We start from the raw sequence: 26,129 nt of genomic DNA on the forward strand, positions 1-26,129 counted from the left end.
TCATGTTTACAAATGTGCCATTTCTAAGAACATTACAAGAAGTTTTGTTCAAGTTCTCCTAAGAGCTAGCTTTATGACCATTAAGTTCACTTTGTCATTTAGTGTCCTTATACTTTATTCAGAAAGGCGTAGGTATAAACCTTATACCTGGAAAACTGACTTGGAATGGAAAACCATGAAATAAGGAAAAAATGAAGTGTGGATCTTAACCACTTACCTTGTGCTCCTCACACTAAGAATTTGAGAGTATATGCTCCTCTAAATGGACATGTTCCAAAACAGTAGCCATCACCATCCTTGCTTCTTGCCTAGTGTTGATATCAGCAAATATGGGCCAAAAAACATGCAGAATTCCATACTAAGATGCTTTTCACATTACATCCACTGCTTCATGCAAATTGAGCACAGTGACAGATCTCAATGGAAAGCCATATCCATTTGCAACACAAGACAGACATAAACTGTATATAGAGTACTAGCCTAGAATCAAACCAAGGTTCAAATCTTGGCTTGACCATTTTTCAGGAGCTACCTTGCACAACACTTGGTATAATGGCTAAGACAGAGGACACAACTAAATAAACAGAAGAAAGAACTCACACGTGACTGCTCACAGTAAGTACCTGTATGACTTGAGTACTTCTGCTCTCAGGACTAGAAATAATTTAGTTTCACTTCGACTTTTCTTCCTTACCAATAGAACACAAAGTACTCACTGCATAAAGAGGTGCCATATAATGCAAAGCTTATGACACAGATGCTAGCACAAAGGCTCTCCTTCTAAGACTGAGAGTGCCTTATGCTGTGTAAAACATGTAACATGAAAAAGTAGGCTGCTCTCAAAGGACAAGGCAGACAAGGGCAAGATACTGTATTATTTGTTCAAAGTAGATATTCAAAATGAAACCCAAAGGGCCATTGTGTAGACTGAATATACTAAAATCTAAACCCAAATAGAGAAACTAATTATTCAAAACCTATAAGGTGTCAGTGAGGACGCTAGCTTCTGGAAATTTACACACTATATAGTTTCTGGAAATTTACACACTATCTGTAGAGAATTGGTTCTTTCTTACCTAAGCCTATCCGTCTGTCTTGCATACTGAGGAAACAAAAGTCAACCATACTTCACTGTTCTCAAGAGTCTCACTGCAAAGGCATATTAAAACAGTGCCTTCCTGTCCTGTACTCACAACGGCCCCCCGTACATGCATCCTTTAATTCCATTTGTAGTTAACTGACATAAAAGCCTTGCAATTACAATCATTTTTTTTTTTATTTTGTGAGGCTGTTTCCTAATTGTAGTAAACTTTCAATATTTAAACGACAATTAAAAATGCTGTCCCACAAAGAATGACGGCAAAGAATAACTGAAGAATTAATGACATCATTTTTTATAGCTGGGAAATTATCCATCTTTCCTAAAATTCAAGTCACAAAAACATCTCATCACATCATTCTTTTAAAACATTTAGAGGATAAAAATGTCCATGACCTACTGCTGAGAAATACCAAATGCATCACAGGAATTTTGTAAGGTAGCAGAGCCAGCATTGCCCAACCGATAAATCTACTTTAACCCAGAAGCAAGCATCTACCAGAACAAGCAGCAAACCTTTATGTCCCTACATATACACCGAACCTGATCTGTACAGCTGAGCTGCCCTTACTTCCAAACTGTTAAGAGCAGCCTCCTTAGTAAAAATTCCAATTACACCGAAAGCAATTCTTCAGTGTCCCACTGTACCTGTGCAAGTACAGCAAGGTGTATACTGGCCACACCTTCACTGCCTCATGTAAAGGTGGGAAACATGTAGAGATTAAGATCATAAGACTTCAACCATTCAGTGCATATAAGAGCAAATTTAAATGCAACAAAACCAAGTCTAAAAGGAAAATTATAATCCAAGACGCATGGGGAAAATATTTATGTGGAGCTTTTAATCCATATTAGAATTCAGTTATTGTAACTTCATAAATTTAACACAAACCATCTTCTGAGACATACATTCTAATAAGTATATCAACAGTATTGATATTCAATGGAGAGTTGGTTACTTGAACTCAGTAACATTTCATTTTTCTGACAGAAATCTAGTGGTTTTCCCCAATTACATATCTAAAACATTATCTTTTAAGAAAAAAAAGGAACAAAATTAAATAAAATGGAAGATAAAAATACTCTGAAGTTAAAGCAAACTATAATCCTTGGCAGATCAATCAGGTAGAAAACGTCAGTGATAGTTGGAAGCACAGAGTAACGGACACGAATCTCCAGCACAAAGCACATCTTTGAAAACACGAACATGACTCTTCAGAGGACAATGGATAGCTAAATATCCACGTTTGAAAAATATTGCTTAACACTTTCCAAAACACAGCTGCAAGAACTGAAGAATTCCTTCAAACTATCAAGGTAATCTATTTATTGCATCTTTAGATTGCATTTTGAAACAATTAATGGTGTACCACAGCTTCACCAAAATATATATTTAAACTGTGTGTGGGGGGTGGGGGATGTATTTATAAACAAATGGTAGAATGGATGTGCTTTTCAAAGGAACTGAATTAAATATAACCAGCTGCCACCTTTGTGCTCTGACATACTTCAGTTAGTGTGTATGTGAATACTAAATTCATTTATTTTGTCTACAATAAATGAAATAAAAACACCACCCTATACAATCCACTATTAGCAGTAAGTACAACAGCAAAAAATTATTGTACAATTTATACATACTAAAATATTTTCTTTCTCTAGAAATAACTCAGAGCAAAACCTAATCATCTTAGAACTTAATTTGGAAAACCTCAGATTACAATAGAGAAAAACAACTCAGGGTATGTACTGATGTCCAAACAAAGGTCCTTGGTCGTAAGGCTGAGACAGTAAGTGCAAGTGGTAGGGTAGAGCATGCGCCAACTGTACGTCTGGGTCTCTGTATACTTAGCAAACCTGTAAACAACACCAGCTAAGGAAACGTCACAAGCAGAGCAAGAGGACTGGGAATTCTGTCTCTTTTGCCATTCTTGCTCCCCAACTTACACAATGCGCAAAGTGTAGTAAGCAACACTACAGAAACACACTTACAGCAACACTGAAGACCTGGGGAAATGAAATCCAACAATTTTATTTTAATGAGCTGTGTTTTCTAAATTTGTTTTATTTTTTTTCCTGTTTTCATACAATATTGAAAACAAAACGCGGCACATTCACATTTTCCCGAGGAACTGTAAAGATGATCTCTACAGGGATAACGTTGGAAAGCCTGAAGCTCAATCAACTGATGTTGAAAACTCTCAGAGGGAGTAGAGGCTTGATCTGAGTGGTCTATAACATGTACTGCAATTTAACAGAAGAGATGGTCGTCTTAATAGTAGGATTTAAAAGAACTTCCCAGTCCATGCGAAGAGTACAGTCCAAGAATAAATCAAATTTCTGAATGCATTTTATGCTACGTATGTGTATACTTTGCGATCCTCAGGTGTTCGTGCCAAATATTCTCTCTCAATAAGTCCTTCAATACGTTTCTTAATAACAACTGGACTTGGTAAGAATCGAGCCTTCAGTTGCTGAGTTACCTAAAAAGAAAAGGTAAAGTCTAAATTTAACTAAAACACTTCCACATAAACAAACAAAAATCCCCATCTTCTACTAGAGCGGACATGCCACTTTAAAGCTAAAAAATTTAGTGACTGTACACCTAAATTTTTTAAATTTTTTAAAGTACCAGGCATGGTGCCTTATACCTATAATCTTAAGCACTTGGGAATGTGAAGCCTCAACATAACAGATAAAAGAACTGGACAGGAAAAAGTACCAAATATTAAAGCTTTTACTTGAAAATTTACTGGATGTTTAGAGCACACTTCCATGTGTCAAAATATGGATGCTAATGAGGATTAGTTAGAGTTCAGCATTCTGAATACATACCAGCATATAATTTAATCATTTCGATGATATTATTAACTTCTGGGTTACCTTCCCAGTTCATAGAACCTAGTAGTGTTTACAAGCAAAGGCTCTGGATCCAGACTGCTTGGGTTTAAATTCCTGATTATCTCAGTCCAGCTAGGGTTTCAGAGATGAGTTGACAGATAACAATCCTTTACAGCAATGGCATGGCACCCAATACTAAGAGAAACTTCTGGCATTCTTTACTCCAGCTGCAGTCAGATCTTAAGTATGTTGCTACCAGTAATATGTTCAACTGTAGCAGCCAGTCTGTTAACATAATATTTATATATATCTACACACACACACACACACACACACACACACACACACACACACACACAAACACTTTCACAATTTTAACTGCAATGTAGTCTGTTTCATTTTATAAAGGAAATTAAAAGTTGGTAATGACAATCAGTAGCAGAACCAGAGAGAGTCCAAACCTCTTTGTCCTCAAAGCTCACACTCATTTCAATAATCCACCCTGACTCATTAGCCAGATTTTCTTTTACTCTTGTTGATCAAAGCTTTTTTCCAACATGCAATTATTGGAAATTCTTTGACATGTGAAATTTTAGCACCCAACTGTACAACTACAATATATCATCCTTCCACAATTTCCATTCTAGTATCAAAACCCTTGTTCTTGGCAGGTTTCTTTTCCAACCTTACCCTCTCTGCATTTTCACAGTGCATTTACCCAACCCACTTATTAAAAAAATAACAACAACAAAAATCTTGCAACCACCCACTTGAAATTGCCAATCCTTAACTCTATCTTATAGACTGTGAATAGACAGACTTTACACTTATTCTTCTTCCTTACAGAGTCTAAATTGCAATCAACCTTCAAAAGTACCTCCAACTCTCAGTTTAAACTTCATAATCACCCATTAGCCTGTTAGAGCCAGAGTGCTGACTCTGGAAGTGCTGATTCATTAAGTCTGGGTGGACCAATGACCTCTATTTCTAAGACTCATGACATTAGTACAGCTTCTTTAAAACCAGTTTTCAAGGGTTCTTCTCAGTGTCATTCATTAAGCACTCTCATTGCTCCAGAATATGGAACTGTAGGGCTTTTTCTTGCAATTTTTTTCTGTTGTTTTTTTCCCATGGTACTCCCGAACAATTTAACATGGACTCAGTTCTGACTATATTTCCATACAATGTGAGCTCCCAATTCAACATCTGGACTTCTCACTTTTTAACCAACTTTCAGTGCCACAATTGACTCCTACCCAGGCATATGCCAGCACACAATAAAAATCAACCATGCAAACCATTATTAATTAAGATATGGACCACTCTGTAGTTAAGGGGCTCAACTTCTGTCTACTTACTCAAGTGAGGAACTCAGGAGGCTAAAGTCATCCTCCTTATTTGCCATCATTGGTTAATGAACTGCCAGCTCTACCTCTCAAGTCTTAACTAGGTTAATGGTCCCTTCATGGGTATTGGCTTCCTAACTTATGAAAAGCTCTTAAAAAAATGGTGACTGTTACTAATGTTCAGAAACACAGGTGATTTGTTTATAAAAGCATACTGATATGCAGGTGTTTATGCACAGGATCTTGTTCTTGGTGAGCAGTGCTGTGTGACAATGACGTTGTTGACCCAGGCTTCCGGTGTCCTTACCTCTGCTACTAAAACATTGTGCTGCATCTTCTTCCTAGACTTCATTATCCGCACTATAGCAGCTTCTATCTCGTGTTTTCTGTCATCATCTACTTTCTGTCTTGTTTCTTTCCTTTCTGGGTCAGATTCACCTTGTTTGGCTGCAACTAAAATAGGAATAAGACCATTTATCAGATTTAGCTAATAATAAATGTAATTTAGTATTATTAAGAGAAAAAAAATCTCAATTAGAATATGCACACAAGTAAACAAACAATAACAAATATTCATGCTCACATCAATTAAAAATTATTCTTTTGCAAAATTTGAAGTTCGTTTTAGAGAGGAAAATAAAGTCGTCTTTTTTTAAAGAGAGTCTCATTATGTACTCCTGACTGGCCTAGAACCCTTAGACCAGTATGTCTTCAAACTCACAGTTTTACCTGCTTTGGCCTCCTGACTTCTGGGATTAAAACTGTACTGGATACATGCCTAGCTGACTAGAATAATCCCTATTCTAGAAGAACGAGGGAGTGGATATCCTCAGTGATAACATTAGTAGTACACACTTTACAAACTATCCAGGACTTTCAGACCTCAACTCTTACTTTTCCTTCATGGCATCCAAGATTTATTTCAACAAAAATATTTCAGATAGGCAAGTATCTGTGGTCTCTAATTCATAAGACACTGTAAGAGAGGGAGGGAAGAGCAGGTGTTGTCAAGATTCTACCAGTTAAACAGAAAGAAAGCATCACTGGTCTATCAGAAAGGGAAACTCTGTTCTGTAGACCTTGCCAGTATCTCCTTAGATTTTATTATCTAACAAAATTCTTTGCATAATCTCATCATTATATCCACACTGTATTCCAAACTTTAGGAAAGCCTCACTCTGTCCTTTCTATTGTGTTTGAAATAACCAGTAACAGACATATAAAGAACTAATGTACAACTAATGCTATAACTGATATAATAAATAACAGAACCATTTGTTGTGCTATCTGGTTCTTTAAAAGAAGACAGTCATGAAACTTTCTGAATCAAAGCAGAAAATCTCAAAGAAACATGGCTGACTTATGCATAGACAGAGACATAAGATAGAAGATTTCTAATTTATAAGATCATTCTGGTATGCATAACTATTTAGCTACTTGTAGGTAAAGTTTCTTGGTTAAGAACACTGCTTTCAGCCTGGTGAAAATGGCTCAGCGGTTAGGAGCACTGACTGCTCTTCCAGAGGTCCCGAGTTCAAATCCTAGTAACCAAAACTATCACAACCATCTGTAATGGGATCCAATGCCTTCCTTCTTCTGATGTGTCTGAAGAGAGGGACAGCATAACTACACATAAAATGAAGAAATAAATCTTTTAAAAAGGGGGTGGGGGGCAAGCACCGCTAACCAAAAAATACTGCTTTCTGCTGGGGACATGGCTTAGTGTTAGAAGCACTTGGCCTAGCATGTGTAAGACCCTGGATTACAGCCCAAGTATTTTATCTGTCTGTCTATCCACCCACCCACCCACCCACCCACCCACCCATCTATCCTAATTATCTCTTTCTCGCTCAGACACAGAGAGAGGCATGTGCATAAGAAAAAAAAAAAAACTGCATTCAGTATATTCAGTATTATCTGCTAAGAAAATAAAGAGTAAAAGGTAATAAAAATGGGGTTGGGGATTTAGCTCAGTGGTAGAGCCCTTGCCTAGGAAGCGCAAGGCCCTGGGTTCGGTCCCCAGCTCCGGAAAAAAAAATAAAATAAAAAAAAATAAAAATAATCTACACAAAGAATTATTTCCCACCCATGTTTAATGGAAAAAAAATTAAAAGAAAGGAAGGTATGGGTTTATATTAAAAGAAATTAAATAAGTGATAACATGAAAACATGGAAAGAATCACAGTTCTGACAGCTAAGATGAAAAAGAAATCGCTGAGACAATTCAAACTATAGACACAGATAGTATGTACATGTTATGAAATTATTTTACTAGAGATACAGTATTTGAGTGATGAAGGAAAACATCTTACTTCAAGGAGATGTGTGTTCTGAGGTGTGATTGTACTAATATTAACCTTGAAACCAGGTAGCAGAATGCTTTAATTCTAAACAATGAAGACAAAAGGCTTTTTGCTACTTACAAACCAAAAATAAAAACCTTAACTGATTATACATACTGAATAGTATTTTACTATCAACATGACAGGCTTTACTAAAAATTCTTCACCAATGGTGTTATTTATGCTTTTAAATTAAAAGTAATAATACTGGCTTTACAATTCCAAACTTACCCTGTTTCTCATCTTAGGACCAAGCATATTTTTGTTGACAATGAAACTATTACTTTTTAAGAGGAAGAAACCCAGCAGATACAGAACTTTTCTATGTAAAATATACATAATTTTAAGAAGGAAATCTTAATTCCAGGTACCTGTTTGAATCTTGACTCTGTGTAGTTTGGATGTGAATTGATCATTAACTGTAAATATGTGGCCACTTTCTATCTCCTTGGACTTGGGTTCTTTTGTGAGGACCCGCTGTGTTGGTTTACCACAGGCGAGGGACTGGAGGGCTCTAACAAGTTCTCTTTCAGGGATATCAGTCTCTTGTTGAATTTCCTGAAAATTTCATTAGATTTAACATAATTAGATTTTCCTCACAAAGATTAAAAGTACATCAGTTAATCAGCAAATAAGTCAATCAAGCAGTAGAGAAAGGTTAATTCTATGAAGGAATTAATTTATAATAAAGAATCCCTGAATATTATTACTTGCTATTAAAATCTTATTATTTGGACAAACTATAAATTGTTAAAAGGCACAGGCATTTCTGCTTCAAAAAGTAGGTTCTAAAAATGCCATCTGCAGGCACTACCAGGAACCTGACAGCATTCAGATAAACTACTACAATGGGCTCAGGAATATTTACTATATTCTAAATTTACTTACAGCATACTTTGTTCAAGCTTTCATTGAAAACAAACGTCAGAATCTGGATCGACTATATTTACTGCCTCTGGGATCAAAATTAAGATTTGGCTACTGGAAATTAACATTAAAAACAAAATCTAAGACATCTGTTCTGAGTTCTAATTGATAACTTTTGTCAATGTTATGATATGAATACAATGCTATACAGGTAAAATAAAATAAAAACACCCGGAGAAAGGCTTGTAATTTTTAACTCACTGTTATCATGTCAACGGGATAATTAAAAGAACTATACTCAAATGACTTAGTTCACAAATGTGCTATGGAAATATAAGTTAAGTAAAAGTAAGAATTCTGTGAAATGCTATTTTACACATTTCTTTGTTTCAAATAATTACACGCTTACTACTGCTGCAGACATTACAAATACTAAATTAATAGGAAGCTAAATAGGTCTTATTTTAGACTACAGATAGTGAGCTATAACATATTTTAGTTATACTTAAAGAGCGGAAAACACTCTTAGGTAGAAACAGCTGTGTCGAGTACAGATTTATTTCAAGAATTCTGTGTCTATTTCGCTGAATCTGAATTCTTTATACAGGTTTCAATTGTATTTTTATTTCTCTATCAATATGCTTAAATATTTCCCTCTAACTATTATGTATTACACATACCATGTGGTGTATGACTGCTATCAATTACAAATGAAAACCTTTTTCTTCCTAGACAAGGTTTCTCTGCATAGCCCTGGCTGTCCTTGAACTCAGAGATCTGCCTGCCTCTGTGTCTTGTGTTGGGATTAAAGGCATGCATCACCACAACCAGAATTGGGTAGAATGTTTAATGGCCTTCCATTTCAATTATATCTGACATTAAAGTCAAAATTAGCTTATACTTGAGACTCATAAAAATTTTTAAAAAGCATACTATAGAGCATTAATACAGGAATGACTAGTCATGCTGCTTTGCAAAACAAATATTAGTTATTAAAACTGAGATGTAAGCTACTATTTTATGTTCCTTGTAACTATTTTGTATTACAGTGAACTTTATTCAAGACCACCTCCTCGAAAAGAAAAACAAAAACAACAAAACAACAACAACAACAAACCCCAAAACAAAAAACTCTCAACAACTTTATTACTATGGAGTAAATATGACACTACAAAATCTTCCCTGTCAGTTTTTAAATATTTTTATTGCACTTATTTATTCCTGGGTCGGTGTGTGTGCACGTATTTGTCCCAATTCACGTGTAGAAGTTAGTCCTCAACTTCCTCTACCATTTGGGTCCCAAGGATCAACTTCAGATCCGCAGGCGTGGTGGCAAGCATGTCTACCTGCAAGTACTTCTGCACTCTGTTTTCTCACCAGCCCAGACGGACTAGGTGACCAACAAGTAAGGGAGGAACAATAATGTGACACCAAGATCACAAAGATCACATAGTTTCTTCTTGGGAGCCCGAGGACTACTCACTCTAGGACAAATGAGGCACTATGATGGAAGATGACCAAAACGTCACGTAGAAAGGCCTATCTACATGAGAAGAAACTACAAACTACAGACTTTTACCAAAAGCAACAACCAACCTGCCCACCATGCAAAACCCCTTGGAAGCACACCCCTCAAGCCCACTCTACAGGAGGTTTTCTAACCTCAACCCGACATGTAAATACAACCTGTCAGGACCTTGAGCCGTAACTATGCAAGTGAGTCCTGCTAAGCACTCAACTGAGAAACACTGCGAGTGGATGCTTTAGGTCAGATCATTTAGGGATTTGGTACGTGGTGACACACCCACCTTACTGATTCCAAGACTCTCATAAGGTCAGCTTTCTTATTAAGTACTATAATGCCGCTAATCTCTGTAAAAAGAGCTGGCTAATGAAGCACAGTGTAAAATGCACGTTATCTGTCATGCATAGTCTCACATCACCTTAGATTTGAGGTATAGGGAACATGAAGGTTTTGAGGCCCATTACACTTCACAGAATTCTACACAGAAAACTCTGTGTATGATATAGCTAAAACTGGCAATGTTAGAGCAATAATCTAATTAATTTCTTCTACCTATAATTCGCTCATTAATAACAATGTATCCCAAGCTGGTTGAAAAAAGGAAGCTTCCTTCAACCATTAAAGTTAATACATCTATTCTATAGTAGCTTTGAAAAATGAATTTATATTTTTGCTTATCCCATCATACTTTTTAGTTCTCTATACATAGAGCTCTCAAAACTCAACCTTGATATTTATCATACATAAGACACTTCATAATGTTCACAAAAAAGCCTCAATTAAAAACTATGTATTAGATTCTAGGATAGTTAGAGCCACATAAAAGAGCCACTCTGCCTCAACTATGCCCCGCAAAACAAGCAAGCAAAAACCAAGCTAAACCCTACTGGATCTGGTGTATACATTCAGTTTGCAGAACACTGCCTAACATGCAGGATGACCTGGGGTTTGATCCTCAGCATCACATAAAACCTGATGTAGTGACTGATGCCTATAATCTCATCCTATTTCTATTTTCTACAGAATTCCATCGCTTAGATTTTTTTTTAGTTTTTTTGTATATTGTTTGGTTAAGATATACACCATGTTTGCTTCATCAACAGAACTCCATGTAATTCCATATAATTTGCTATGAAAATTAGCATTATCCTTAGGAAGAATCTATTTGTTAAATATAAAGAAAAAAAACTGTCTTGATTTGGCCACTGAACTAAAATATCTAAATTTCAAGCTTTAATGTATTATATAAAAATGATATTTTCTTAATATGTTTGTCAGAAACCAGAAACATAACGGCAAGTACCAAAACAGATGCTGAGTTTTAGCTTCTTGCTCTTAATTTCAAACTCATGTTTCCTTCCTATAAGCAATAGCTAAAAATTTGCTGTATTTTATGTATGTGAGTACACCATCACTGTCTTCAGAAGAGGGCATCAGATCCCATTACAGATGGTTGTGAGCCACCATGTGGTTGGTGGGAATTGAACTCAGGACCTCTGGAAGAGCAGTCAGTGCTCTTAACCACTGAGCCATCTCTCCAGTCCATATGAAGGCAATTTTAAAGGTTTCCAAAACATGTAAGACTTTACTTCAAAAAATTAAGATGATATTCATTCAACACCAAGCAACATTTATGCATATAGGAAAAGACTGGTTAAATTTAATGTAACCAGGCTTAAAGATGGCTGGGCAGTAAAGGTGCTTGCACCAAACTCTATCCTTGCTCCTCAGGGCCTGCATGGTAGGAGAGAAAAGAATCTTGCAAGTTGTTCTCTTTCACACACATTCTTTTTCACACACACACACACCCATGTGCATAGAAAATAAATAAAAAGTATTAACTATAAAAACCCTTGTTGGAGAGGTCTCACTAGTGTTAGGCTTTGAGGTTTCAAGAGCCTAGTGCTCTCAGCTGTTCCTGTCACCATGCCTTTTCTCTGACATCATAAACTCTAACTGCCTGAAACCATAATTCCAATTACATGTTTTCTTTTGTAAGTTGCCTTGGTCATGGTGTTTTGTTACAACACTTACAAAAGATGTGGCAAAACAATTGTGTCTGCAGTTTAGTGTGTGTGTGTGTGTGTGTGTGTGTTAGTGTGTGTGTGTGTATGTACAAATACACACATATATGAAGATCAACAAAACTGGCAAAAAGTACTTAGACTGTAGAGGGTATGGAGCATTTGGAGCTCTTGCCTTAGGGTACAGGTTGGACAGTTTCTTAAAAAGTTAAACATAGAGTTCTGTGTGTTTGTGTGTATATGTCTAGGTACATGCAAGTAGGTACGTAGAAGTCAAGGACAACCCTGGTGTAGTCTCTCACAGATCTATGGATCATCTCCCCAGTGCTTGGATTATGTGTGTGCGCCATGATACCCGGCTTTTAACATGGTGGTGGTGAAGGTGATCATACTCAGATAATGCAGTGACTTTGCTGACTGAGTTATCTTTCCAGTTTTATGTTTCTAGTCTTAAACAATCTAGTACCAACTCAAAAACTTAGTAAGTGAAATAATGGAGAAAATGTGGCAAATTCACACAGTAAAACATTGTTGAGCAGTAAGAAGAATCAGCTACTGGCACTACACATTAGGGATAAATCTGAAGGAAAAGGACAAGAACAAAAACAAACAAACAAAAATCCCCAAAGCAAAAACCACTTAGCTGTGAAATCTCAACACAAACAATACACATAACTACATTACATTTACATTAAATTCTTCAAAAGGCAAAACAACCCACAGAAATAATACATTAATCATTAGCTAACTGGCACCAAGATTAGAGGGAACTGACTACAGATTTAAGAAAAAAAAAAAGAGGTAGTATTCATGATGATGATAATGGGACACACTGGTACCCCACTTTTAAAGTTTAGCAAGCTCTCTACTTATAAAATATGAAAGCTATCCCTCAATAATGTCAATGAAGAACAACAAAACAAAGCATGACCCAGGAATGGATTCAATGCCTAAATTTTATGCAGTTTTCCCTATTGGTATTCAAAGGGCATCTCTTAAAACTCCATCAAGACTCAAGTAACAAAAGTAAGAGAAAACAATAGCACTGGTCAAACATTATTGCTATAACCCATACCTCAAATGTGTATTTCTCTCTATTATTAAAAAGCATTAATATGGTCATCTGGAAAGTGGAGACTTGCAGTATGTGCTTCCGTGTATTAGAACCAGTTACTTGTGCACCGCCAACACCAACCTCAGATCCATCTTCCTGTTAAATTAAAAAAAAAAAAAAAAAAAAAGACATTATCTTCTACCAGCTTTTGCCATATTTTCAGAAATAAATCCCATAAGCTTCTCTGCTCTAATAAAATTATAACCTATTCCAATATAATCATGCTTAAACATACACAGGTATGCACACCTGCACGCATGCACATGCCTCTTTATTAAGGAATTATCCCCGTTTCCCTACACAGTGAATACCTCAATATAGCCAAGAAAGTTATCATATACTTAAATATGGAATTGCCATATACTTGTCAACTAAATAAAAGTTCCTCATCTATGTTAACTGCATATAAAAACAAGTTATACATGTAGTAAGCAACACTAAAAATGTGACTCATTAAAAATAAGTCTAGGTTATATCTAGATTAAAAATTTTTGCTAAGCCTTGATTTTCAATTTTAAGGCAAATGGCCTTAAGAATAATTAGTCTACACTTCAAAACCTAAAAAAACAAAAACAAAAAACCTTACTAAAAAGAAACAAATTACTGGCACATTTTTAAAAAATTACTGTATGAATACATGCATGTCTTATAAGTATCAAGTGCCAATCCCCTGGTTTTCATTTACCAGAAATAAGAAAAGACAGAATTTTAAAAAGGGGCATATGGCTTTGCTCTGTATGCCTTCCAGTCAATTCACGTTATGCTATTTTCAGCAACAGGGTTTCTGGTTTAATCTTATAAACATAATACATAATTTCTTTAGTATTTTATTTTTAAAGAAGACATGCTCTTGATATTTTCAAATGCAGTTGACAAATGAAAAAGTACACACAGTAAGTAAAAAACAAAGATTTCCAACATAAGAGATGGGGAGTAACACAGCTACACTCAGGTCAATCCTAATCACACAGCAGTTCTGTATATGCATGTTAACTTGCCCTGCGTATTGAAACGTGTCAATATTTACCTTTTTAACTGGACCATAAAAGGTGGCATTGAGATCTGCAGAACCCATGTGATGCTGGAGTGTGAGCTGCCGACCACTGTGTTTGGCTAAATAGAACCTGTAGGAAAGCAAAATAGTTTTATAAAATCATTTGAAATTATAAATTGTAAGATAACAACCCTTAGCAAACAGATAAGAGACTAAAAGATGAAGGCCTTAGGAATTAAGTTCTGTTCCTACTTTTTAGCAGAAGAGAAAGTTAGGGGCAAAGTATGGGGTGTTGTTAAAAGACCAATGTGACCTAAGTAGGCAGCCACAGAGAAAATCATTTCTCCTATATACTCTGACCAAGATTTTTCTACACAGCCTATCCTAAGGCAGTGATCAATACTAACATACACAAATGCTGAAGAAAGGATATCGATACTCTTCTCAAGTTTTATGCAATCTGTTCTTACATGCTAAAAGTTATTAATAAAAATTCTCCACAAGATGAGGTTTAAAGCCGCTTGCGTGTGTGTGTGTGTGTGTGTGTGTGTGTGTATCAATTAGGAATACAAGAATTCAAATTTAGTTATTAATATTCAGAGAAAGAGTCTTCTTTAGGTGTTACCGTCTAAATATCTCAAAAGCATGTCTTGGAGCAGGTGGGATGTTGCACTTTGGTGTGGCTGACTGAGTAGGCCAATATCCCGTTGTGAGAACCCGGACTGTGAGATCAACTCCACCTAAAGATACCTATACAAATAGAAAGAGGTGAACTAGAGTCATTACCTACACATACAGGCCGTACTACATTATCAAAGTAGCCATATCAAAATAGATATCTTCATGACTAGAATCATATAAAGAAAATGATCTTCTTAATGATATTAGATCTATTTAATCTTTCACATAATTACAATTATTTGACCGTGGAGTGGCTTTGAAGCATATGACACATGATAACTCATTTAGACAAAACTGTATCTTTCATCTCTGTGTTTAACATTTTTACCACATTAAACTAACATTAGCTGTAGGTACAGCGTTATGCATCTCTTTTCAATAAACATCTATCTGTATAACAGATGTCAACTTCAGTAAAATACATACTACCATCACTCTCATCATTAGGCTTTCTGCCCTTGTTAAAAAAAAAAAAACAAAAACAAAGGACAAAATTAATATTTACAAATTCTTAAAATACTATAATCACAGGTATTATTAGATTAAAAAAAAAACTTAAGTATTTGTTTGTATGACTCTAAAAAGTAAATCAAAGAACCACTATGCTGGCTAGATTACAACAGGCCCAAAACCTTCAAAGAGTTATGTTCAGATTGAAGATCCACAATATTTTAACAAAATTCAAATTCAGGGAGCTCCATTTGGCCGACTCTGCTGCTATACAGCAACTGTTTCTAACACAGGAAATTGCTGAGAAGATTCGAAGTTTAAATTCTGTAGCATAAACAGTTACTTTTTAAGATGTTTTTATTTACTAGTTTTAATCATGTTTATATGTCTGTATGACTTTGTGTGCTTGAGTGCAGTTGCCCTAGTAATACAGAGAAGGTGCCAGAGCCCTTGGAAGCAGTTACAGGCAGTTGTGAGCTGCCTCACATGGGCTCGGTACCAAAAAGCTCTTAGCCGCTGAGCCCGCTGTGCAGCTCTACCTGCTCTGACCGTGGAATGGCTTTGAAGCATATGACACTGCCCGAGACACTAATAAGGAGGGACAGACCTTCAAAGTATAAAAACAAAGATCCAACATTTGAGATAAGAAATTAATGCAGGTCCTGTCAAAAGGACAAAATAGCAGCCCACAGAATGGGAAAATATCTTCACCAACCCCACATTCAACAGAGGGATGATATACAAAATCTACAAAGAACTCAAGAAACTAGACATCAACAAACCAAATACCCTTATTTAAAAATGGGGTGCAAATACAAAGAGAATTCTTAACAGAGGAATCTAATGGACAAGAAACACTTGAAAAATGTTCAATACCCTTAGCCACTAGGGAAATGCAAATCAAAACAACTCTGAGAACCAATCTTACACCCGTCAGAATGGCTATGATCACAATTTCAAGTGACAGCTCATGTAGAACAGTGGGAACATTCCTCTACTGCTAGACAGAGTATAAACTTGTACAGTAACTTTGGAAATCAACTGGCGGTTTCTCAGAAACTTGGGCATAGTTCTACCCCAAGACCCAGCCACAGCACTCCTGAGTATATACACAAAAGATGCCCCACTCTACCACAGGACACTTGCTCAACTATATTCATAGCAGCTTTACAGAAAGTGGAAATAATTTAATGTCCCTCAACTGAAGAATGGATAAAGAAAATGTGGTACATTTACACAATGTTAATGGAATACTACTCAGCTGTTAAGAAATTTACAGGTAAATGGATGGAACTAGAAAAGATCATCTTGAGTGGGGTAACCTAGACCAAGAATATACTCACTTATAAGTAGACATTAGTGTAAGGTAAAAAATAACTATGTTACAATCATAGGCCCAAAGAAGGTAAGTAATAAGCAGGGGACTTGTCAACCTCACTAATTAGAATCGACATCATGGATGGACAGAGGGGAGGGGGCTAGACAGGGAAGGGGATGGGAACAGGAGGGATTAGGTGGTGAGGAAGACAGGAGTACTAGGAAAGACACCTGGCATGGAGGTCACATTGCTGAGACAAGCTAGAAACAGGGCAATAAAACTCCCAGGAGGATATGGAGCCTGAACCAGCCATCTTTGGTACACAACAATCCAGACACAAAAACTTTTGGTCTACAATTTGTGTTCAGAGGTGAAGATGGAACAGAAACTGAGGAAGTACCCAACCAATGATTGGTCCAGCATCTGAGACACATGCCATGAGAGGAATCCCACCCCTGACACTATTAATAATATTCTGCTATACTCGCAAGTAGGAGCCTAGCATAACTGTCATCAGAGAGACTTCACCCAGCAACTGATGGAAACTGATGGAGACAGACCCAGTGCCAAACATTAAGTGGAGCTTGGGGAATCCTGTGGAAGAGGGGCAGGACGTTGTAGGAGCCAAAGAGGTTAAGGACACAAGAAAACCTACAAACCAACTAACCTGGGCCCACAGAGGCTCAATAGACTGAATTGCTGGAAGAGTCTACATGGGACTGACCAACCTAGGCCCTCTGCAAATGTTCCAGTTGTGTAACTTCCTTAGTCTTTCTGTGGATGCCTAACAGCAGGAGCAGGGCCTGTCCTTGATTCTGCTGCCAGCCTTTGGGACCCTTTCCCCCTATTGTGTTGCCTCATCTAGAAGATGCACCTAGTCTTATTGCAACTTAATATGCCAAGGCTGGTTGACAGTCATGGGAGGGCTCACCTAAGGAGTAGATGGGAGAGGACTGGGAGGAAAGGAGGGAGTTGAAACTGAGGTCATAAAGTAAATAAATTAATTAACTTAAAAAAGTAATGCAGATTCTTACCCCCGTTGCCTGTAGATGTTGCCTGAACTCATCCATAGTTGTGTTTGAGATGCTCATATCCCTAAACATTCCTTCCAGTTTCGATGTGAATTGACATCCACACTCAGTCTATGGAAAAAGATCACAAATACGTACAAATAGCAAACTTTCCCGTGAGAAAGTGTAGAAAGTCTTTTATGTTATTGCCATCTCTAATTATTCTTCTGAAAGTCTTTCTAGTGGTTGCTCTGAGTCTGTGGCTACTAAACCTTAGCATGTTTAAAAATAACTTAAGGATTTTAGTTTAAAACATAATTTCTAGGCTCCTCCAGATTCCACCATACTCAAGGGAGAGTAGAGTATACTGAAATGTCCTACAGACATCTCAAGTGACGATGACACAGATCAGTTTAGAAACTAGTCCATGCGACAGTGCTACACAACTTTGATGCTCTGTACCTTTAACACATGGAAACAAAGCCTATGCCCTGCTCAAAATGGCTACAACAGTGTGGGTGAACACCAGCATAGTGAGTCAACATCATTTGGGAATACTGCATTCATCTTAAATAAAGCTTACCTTTAATTTAGAAATCATATTTTTTTCAGAGTCATCAGAAACACTTTTATTTGTGAGCAGTCTTCTTGCCAGATGTTGTTTATAGTAACGTTCAAATACATCTTTTTCTTGCATAAACCTAAAAAGGACCATTGCCTTATCCAATATCGTTTCTACTTCCTGTTCTGTTAGCTGAAAAATTAATCAAAAGATAGTTCCGTTTTAAAACCACAATAATTGGTTAAGGGAATGAATGTGATCTGGGACTGTGCCCTACTCCACACACTGTTGTCCTCTCTACTGCACTGAAAGAATGGAGTGCTGCCACTCATATGGGACAGTCACTACTACAGGACTGAGCTAAGTAAAGGATAACCAAAAACAGATAAATTGATTGACGAGGGAAAGAGTAAAACTTTCTGCAGGAACTTGCATAGCCCCAAGAGTTTTGTTTTGTTTTTAAATTCATTAAAAAACTCAAAACTGACAAACAAATGGGTTTTTGTTAAATCCAAAGAATACAGTCTTTACTTCATCTTTTAAATAAAGGAAAGAAAATAGCATAGAAGACTGTAGTATGCTTGTGATTTTAGAAATGAGAGATTAAACTAGACATTATTGCTTGGCAGTCAGTGATTTGTTTCTCACTCAGCTGCCTCTGTAACCTGCAGCCTTTTGCTGCTTTTCTCCTGTCTCGAAATCTCTAAGTTGAGGTTTTAAAAGACCACACACAATCAAAATAGCTTATTTTGATTTTTCTACGGTTCTAAGTGAGCTCCCAAGGTCCCAGAGATAAAACTAAAAATTGAGCTTCAGTGTGTAGAACTTTCAAAAGTTATTTCAGAATTCAGTACACCTTTTCCATTCCTCAAAACCAAGCCCTTCTTGATGTTCTATACCCAGAACCAGATAAAAACAGTGACAATCTGTAACTGCCAGCGAGTTCTCCAATTTGTCATTCCTCTCACTAATTTTCAGCTATAAAGGCAATCATTTTAAAACCTGTAGGTGTGATGTTTGTGCTTTTTCTTTTGGGGGTATTTTTTAAAATGACAATTATATAAGAATGAATATGTGAAATGTCAAGCAATCTTTAAGCATATCTAAGACGTTTAAAAGGAGTGTCTCAAGACCTGCACATAAGTGCAGCAAAGAGGCCTGCCCTCTTTTTACATTTTTATCTGTAAAATACCTTACATTCATTTCCGAACTTTAAATTGCTGAGGAAAATCTACTGCACTTTAGATGCATTACTACTTACCCCTTTGACTCCCTTTTTCAGCTTATCATCAATAAATAATGAGAGGTATTCAGGAGACCTGGAGTTGAGGTTTAAGAAATACTCAAAGTCCCCAGCAATAGTCTGTTTAAAGAGTCGGTCATTATTGAAGGATTCTTGAAGGAAGCGATCAAACCTACTCTTCAGATCCAATAAGCCCTTCCAAATAAAAACAAATTTGGAAAACATTATAAAAATGTTCTTGTAAATAAAATACTTATGATCTAGCCTTACCCTAACATTGTTGGTAATTATGTGTCTGGAGATAATTTTACAGACTATTATTATTTTCCAATCTGTATATATGCTCAAGTGTTAGTAATGGAATGTTCTATCTTTCGCATGTATAATATATCAGGAATACAACAGGGTCCAAGAGATGGCTCAGCAGGTAAATGTACTTTTTGGATCCCTGAAACCCGTATCACAGGAGGAAAGAAACGACTCTGCCCTGACTTCCACAAGGCGCATGTGTATGCATATACCCCGTCCCACCTCAGCACCCTGTGTAAATAAATGAAATGCACACATTTTAAGATGAAACAAACAAAACCCCTGCTTCTGCTTTTCCTAACTTTTTGTCTGGACCAAATACAGTAGCCAGAAAATAAATAAATAAAAAATAAAGCTTAAAAAGACTAATTATTCAAATTAAACCAACTTGGAATACAATTTAGTCAAAGTCCTGCTTAAAACAAAACATTTTGACATTTAAGCAATTAAAATACAACCTGGCTTTCCCTGTATTTAAATACTAACAAACCACAAAATATAGATCACTTCAGATTAAACAAATTAAACAGAGGCTGAGTTTTAGCTCCCTGAAACACATGTAGACATTTTGAACTATTCTAAAATAGTTAGCATAGGTATATAACACCTAACTTAGTAAAAATGATGCATCAAATATTTGTAAAATGTGTATCATGAATGTAAAACATTAGTCTACCTGGATATAGTCAACAGGATTCTTCCCTTCTCCTTCCTCAGAAACAAGGGCTTTTCCTTGTTCCCTCAAATAAGAACTCATACATTCACACATTGTCTTCAAACCATTTGGCACACGACTAAATAATTTGTACATACAAGCAAGGTCTAGAATCAGAAAATAAAGAGACTGGTTACATTAAAGATGAAGGTAAAAATTTCAATCTGTTCAAAAAAGATGATCAATTACCACCATTTGCTGTCCACATGACTATAAAAAAATAGGTGTTAGTTAAAAGCTACAATTTATGAGCTTACAGTGCTTGGCTGGCTATGTTGAGAGCACTAATAAAGTGTTAGCATATTTTAACTTATACAGAAGGAACAGAACTCAAACAGCATACTAACCAATTCCTCTAAAATGACAAATAGTTATACATAATGTATCCTCTGTTACTCTAATGTAGAAAGTACATATATTACAAATGTCTACTAAAAGGTATAGTTAGACGTTACAAGTAAAAATATAAAACCAGTTAATATAGCTGAATTGTCAACCATTACAAAAATTAAACATATTAAAACATTTATTACTACTACTACTACTACTACTACTACTACTACTACTATTACTCCACTGTATCTCATTGTAAATTTTAAATAAATTTACAACCTAAATACCTCCCCTCCCCCCAACTAGTATTTCTCACTGACATTGTCTGTATCTCTGTTTTAAAGACTGATTCACCACACTACACTGTTTCAATTTAGACTCGGGTCTTCACATTTTTTTCCTGTCATTTTTAACACCACCACAATGTGGAGCTAAAGTAATTTTCTTCCATATGCCCAGTGTTTCTCTAAAGTAATTTTCTTCCATATGCCCAGTGTTTCTCTAAAGTAATTTTCTTCCATATGCCCAGTGTTTCTCTATAAAAATGTTTATTGGGACGCTATAATGTCAGAATTTTATGACATGAAAATGTTGTATTGTCATTAACTTTTGAAAATGGCATTAAAACAGCAGTTTCTAGGTCAGGGTTGGCTGACAGTTTTCTATTCAGCATCAAACAATAAATATTTTAGGCTAATGAGTCATATGATCAATCTGACATAAAATCAGTTTTGTCATCACAGTAAGCAATCTATTTTGGACTTTGTAAGAGCAAATTAGTGGGGCTGGGGATTTAGCTCAGTGGTAGAAGCGCTTGCCTAGCAAGTGCAAGGCCCTGGGTTCTGTCCTCAGCTCCGGAAAAAAAAAAAAAAAAAAAAAGAGCAAATTAGTGTCTACATTTAATGTTGGTGTATTCTAAAAACAGTGAGCAAAGTTTACACAAAAGATCACTAATATCTGTTTTACTGAATTATTCACAAGTTAAAATCTATAATTCATTTTAGAGTAATCAATGTATAGCAAATCATGTTATACATTATAATCAAAACTTTATTAAAGTCATTACAAAGTACAATAGCAATTTATAAACTAGAGAATGCTTTGCATGCCAAATATCTGAAGTAAACTGTTTCTCCCCCCACCCCCCCACCCCCGGAGCTGGGGACCGAACCCAGGGCCTGCCTAGCAAGCGCTCTACCACTGAGCTAAATCCCCAACCCCGAGTAAACTGTTTCTAATGTCTACTTTGTTCCTACGTCTTAAGTTTTACTCATCTGTACATTTAAGTTATATATATTAATCAATACAATCTCACTGAATTGTTTGTTCTCATGTTAAATACATGGGATAGTAAAAAATGTGAGCACTAATTGAAAAAATATGGCATTGAAAAATCATGTATTATTCCTCAATACTTAATTAAAAAATAAGCCAATAATATGAGATGCCATTTGAACTTACTGATTCATAGTGTTATATGTATCTAATGATCAATGTACATTTATCTTCCCTTTGTATCTTTCATTTTCTGATTTATGAGAATGATGATGAAACTGTGTCTGACAACAACTGTTCATGAGCCAGGCGCCCACAATGAACACACTCTTCATTTAAGCTTCTAGTGGTAGGGGAGGGAAGTTAAAGGCAATTTAAAAATCTAATTTAGAATCATAGGTAGCTAGCAGGTGCTAAGAACATTAAGAACTAAAGCAAAATCATGCATGGTAAGCGGCTACTCTGTTATTTAGAGTGCTTGCCGTAATGGGCATGCCGAGTAGTCGCAAACAAATGTCCACAAGGCTTCTGCACACGGCTTCCAGAAATACTGTTGTTCAAGCACTCCCAGCTCCTAAGCGCCACTTCCACAATGTAGTTCATGCAACAGCCAAGCTTTGGTGTCACTGTCAGGGGTTATTTTCCCACTATAGCAGCACATTAACCTAAAGTATGTGTTATCTAGCCCTTGGCAAGGTGCTTGCTAGGAGCCTGAGAAAGGAGGATTCAGGGTGTAATAGCCTGATAACCTGAGTTCAATTCCCAGAACTCAGATGATGGCGTGATAGAATTGACTTCCACAGGTTGTTCTCTTGACTTCCGAACAATTGTATATGTGTGTATACGTATACACATTCAATATAATAAACGCCAGTAAAACTAAGTCAGATTACATCTCGCTTACACAAATATCCAAGAGTACTATATTTGAGAAGAAATAAACTAGGAGACTTTTGTTTCCTCAAAATAATAATAGAAACAATAAATTTAGATATAGCTTTTTAGGAACTTGCCACATACTTAAAACTCTTAACTAAAACCACAAGTCAAGGATTCCATTAGAGACTAAAAGGATAATTCTTGCCTGTCAGTATTTCTCTAACACCTGCCTTTCTGTGTCTTGTCTCTGGATATTTCTGTCAAAAAACAAAACAACAACAACAACAAAAAAAAACAAACCAAAAAACAACAACAACAACAACAACAACACCCAAAACTAACAAAACCCTTTCTCTTTCCTTATCTAGCTCACACAAATAGGTAGTATATTTTCTTTTACTAACAGTAAATAGCTAGAATACTGCTAAGGAAGAAAACTCATGGCTATTAAAAAGATCATCATCACTGTCATATAAAATGAAAGCTTCAAAGCAAAATACCAGAAACCAAGAATTTCTTACAGAACACCCAATCATTTCATAACCTCTAAACATAAACATAGTAAATTAAAGTTAAGAATGATCACTACAATTATAATGATTTTTTTTTTTTGGTTCTTTTTTTTCGGAGCTGGGGACCGAACCCAGGGCCTTGCGCTTCCTAGGTAAGCGCTCTACCACTGAGCTAAATCCCCAGCCCCAATTATAATGATTATTATGTCAAAAAATTGCTAACTTTTTGTTTTGCTACTTGTCTACTAGTTTTTTTTTTAAATACTCTTTTACGGAACGTAAGAGTATGCACAAACACAAAAATGCTCCAACCTTGTAAGAAAATATATGAGACTTTAGCACTCAAACTCATTAGTATTTCAAAAAGTATAGGAGTGCAGTAGGAACCCACTGGCCTATGATTAAATATTGAGCTTCATCTTCTGCAAACATGAAGTGAGGGAACAAATATAAAAAGCAGGGGGCAAATGTAACTGAATACTCTAAATATGGAACATTTTCATGACTAATACAATAAAAAGCTTTATCCCAACCCCAGTGCTAACTAGGATAAGTTATTACTATAAAACACTGCTTTTTGAAAGCTGACATGCATTAAGTTAGAGTGATCTTTAACTGATAACACTTACCTTCTGTCTTCCCATTTTTCAGCATATGTACTAGCCCAGAATTTTCCATTTCTACAATAGTCTTCATGTGCTTGGAAATGAGTTCCCTCTCCACCACCTTCACAATAGGCTCTTCTGTGGATTTGTCGAGACAGTGCATCACCCGCTCTATTTCCTCATTAATCCTAGCTTCTACTTTCTTTATATATACTGAAGCACTGTTTTCTGCTAAAAATTTCTGGCTTTCCATCTGCAATTAAGAGTTAAAAAAAAAACATAATAAAAAATGAGTTTCTGTTCTAACAGGGTTTCTATAACATTTACAACGAATCATACCAATGTTAGATGTCTTTAACTGCCAATGCCATTTCATGCAGTTTCTTATCATACTAAATTAGTCTTTAAAGCTTTTATTTACAGAAAACTAATTTAACACATTATCTTTAAGTAGTGTTTTAAAGATTGGCTAGTATACTTCAAATTCAAGCATCTGACCTAAGTCAGGAGGGAAGCTTCTCCCATTTACTATTGTAAACTTTAACAGGAAAGATTCAATGTCATAAACTTTGCTGACACACCATTATTACTGAAGTTTTTCTGCTACTCCATTTTATAGCTTAAAGAACACATACTCAGTATGAGAAAAATTAACTTTTAAATAATTACTCATCTTGTCTGCTTTGTCCTTACCAGTTTCAGAGTTACTGATGTCATCTCAATAGATTTTAACCTACCTGATAGTAGCATTAATACAACTAAAGATATATATAGATACATAACATGATATACAAAAAAATAAGTATCGCACTCTATCTAGCAGAAGTAGTTTTCACTTTTAAAATTAAGTTCCTAAGAACAGACTTTAATACATTAAACAACAATCTTGGTGAGAGCATCTTCAGTCATAATAAACTGTTTCTAAGTATACCTGTAATATGAATGTAATTACAATGTATTTTAGAGACGAAAGAAAATAACACTAAAACCAGCTAATACATTATTCAAAAATAACACTGCTTCTAAAATTATAAACTCATAAAGCATGACCCAGTCTCTCCTGTGCACTCACAAAGATCTTTCTAATGGCTGGCTGGCTATAAGCCAATTTGGAAGAAAGCAGCAACTCCATTTTTTTTTTTGTTTATGGGTAAATTATCAAACACTGTTTTAATACACATCTAATGGTTCTTACGAATGAATTACTTAACTTCCAAGTTGGCAATAATTTTATATTGATTTATTTTTAAAATCATAGTATCATTATAGAAACAGTAATGTAGTTGGGTACCACTATATTTCCTCTGTAAAACAGTTGTTTTAAGGAAGGATGACTGGCTATTCTTACGGCTACTCATACATTTGTCAGTACTCAGTGTTGTTGCCATAATTCATTATTAATTGTTCTAATATGACCTCACTGTTAGAATTTAATTGGTTTTGAACACAGACGATTTTACTTGCTTTTCTAATTAGTAACCTTTAAGTTAGAAAAATATGCCATATGGAATCACATATTGCTAATACTGTATCAGTTAACTGATAGCTAAAAAGTCTGGTGATGTGTGAAATTTACAGTAATTAGATAAATACAATAAAGTCTTATGATACTTCTCAGCTTATGTTTTTTAACATAATTTTAAAGTGGAAAATTTTCAATTATTATTAATAAACACCTCACTGGTGTGTCAGAAAATGAAGTAGGGGTTCTGAAGAATGTATGTATGTATGTATGTATGTATGTATGTATGTATGTATGTATGTATGTATGTATATAGAAGTATCCCCTCACCAATGAATGAGTTCTACTCAAAACAGGCCAAATGTTCAGATTAAGTAAATTCAGTGAATGTTATGATCATCATAAAAGAGCATTTATCTATACAGTCACAGATTACCTGAAAAAATTCTGCAGACATTTCCAAAAAAGGAGCCTCAAAATCTTCCTCATAGACTGATCTTCCTTCAAGACCTAAAATCATTAACATCTGGCAAGCATTTCTTATTGCTCCTCTGTCAAAAGAAGTTAAATTACTTAATAATCAAATATGTTAAAGACATGCAAAAGTTGAAATACCTTTATAA

General features: G+C 35.7%; 1 protein-coding gene across 3 annotated transcripts in view; it reads right to left on the reverse strand.

Annotated features, from left to right (window-relative positions):
* Positions 1-1,426: 1,426 nt before the first annotated feature.
* Cul3 (cullin 3) overlaps positions 1,427-26,129 on the reverse strand; it is a 77,789-nt gene continuing 53,086 nt past the window's right edge. For 2 of the 3 annotated variants that reach the window (XM_017596376.3, XM_008767227.4), the window contains 12 exons: positions 25,943-26,057; positions 24,069-24,297; positions 20,402-20,547; positions 19,435-19,611; positions 18,195-18,365; positions 17,636-17,743; positions 14,778-14,902; positions 14,186-14,282; positions 13,120-13,254; positions 8,000-8,186; positions 5,594-5,739; positions 3,112-3,582 (listed from right to left, as the gene is read on the reverse strand). In XM_017596376.3, coding sequence (XP_017451865.1) covers positions 3,451-3,582; positions 5,594-5,739; positions 8,000-8,186; positions 13,120-13,254; positions 14,186-14,282; positions 14,778-14,902; positions 17,636-17,743; positions 18,195-18,365; positions 19,435-19,611; positions 20,402-20,547; positions 24,069-24,297; positions 25,943-26,057 — 1,768 coding nt within the window. In that variant the 3' untranslated portion in view covers positions 3,112-3,450. Of the gene's footprint in view, positions 3,583-5,593; positions 5,740-7,999; positions 8,187-13,119; positions 13,255-14,185; positions 14,283-14,777; positions 14,903-17,635; positions 17,744-18,194; positions 18,366-19,434; positions 19,612-20,401; positions 20,548-24,068; positions 24,298-25,942; positions 26,058-26,129 lie in introns of all 3 variants that reach the window. The other variant, NM_001106923.2, reaches the window with a different exon arrangement.

Source organism: Rattus norvegicus, chromosome 9, assembly GCF_036323735.1.
Source record: "Rattus norvegicus strain BN/NHsdMcwi chromosome 9, GRCr8, whole genome shotgun sequence".
Taxonomy (NCBI): Eukaryota; Metazoa; Chordata; class Mammalia; order Rodentia; family Muridae; genus Rattus; species Rattus norvegicus.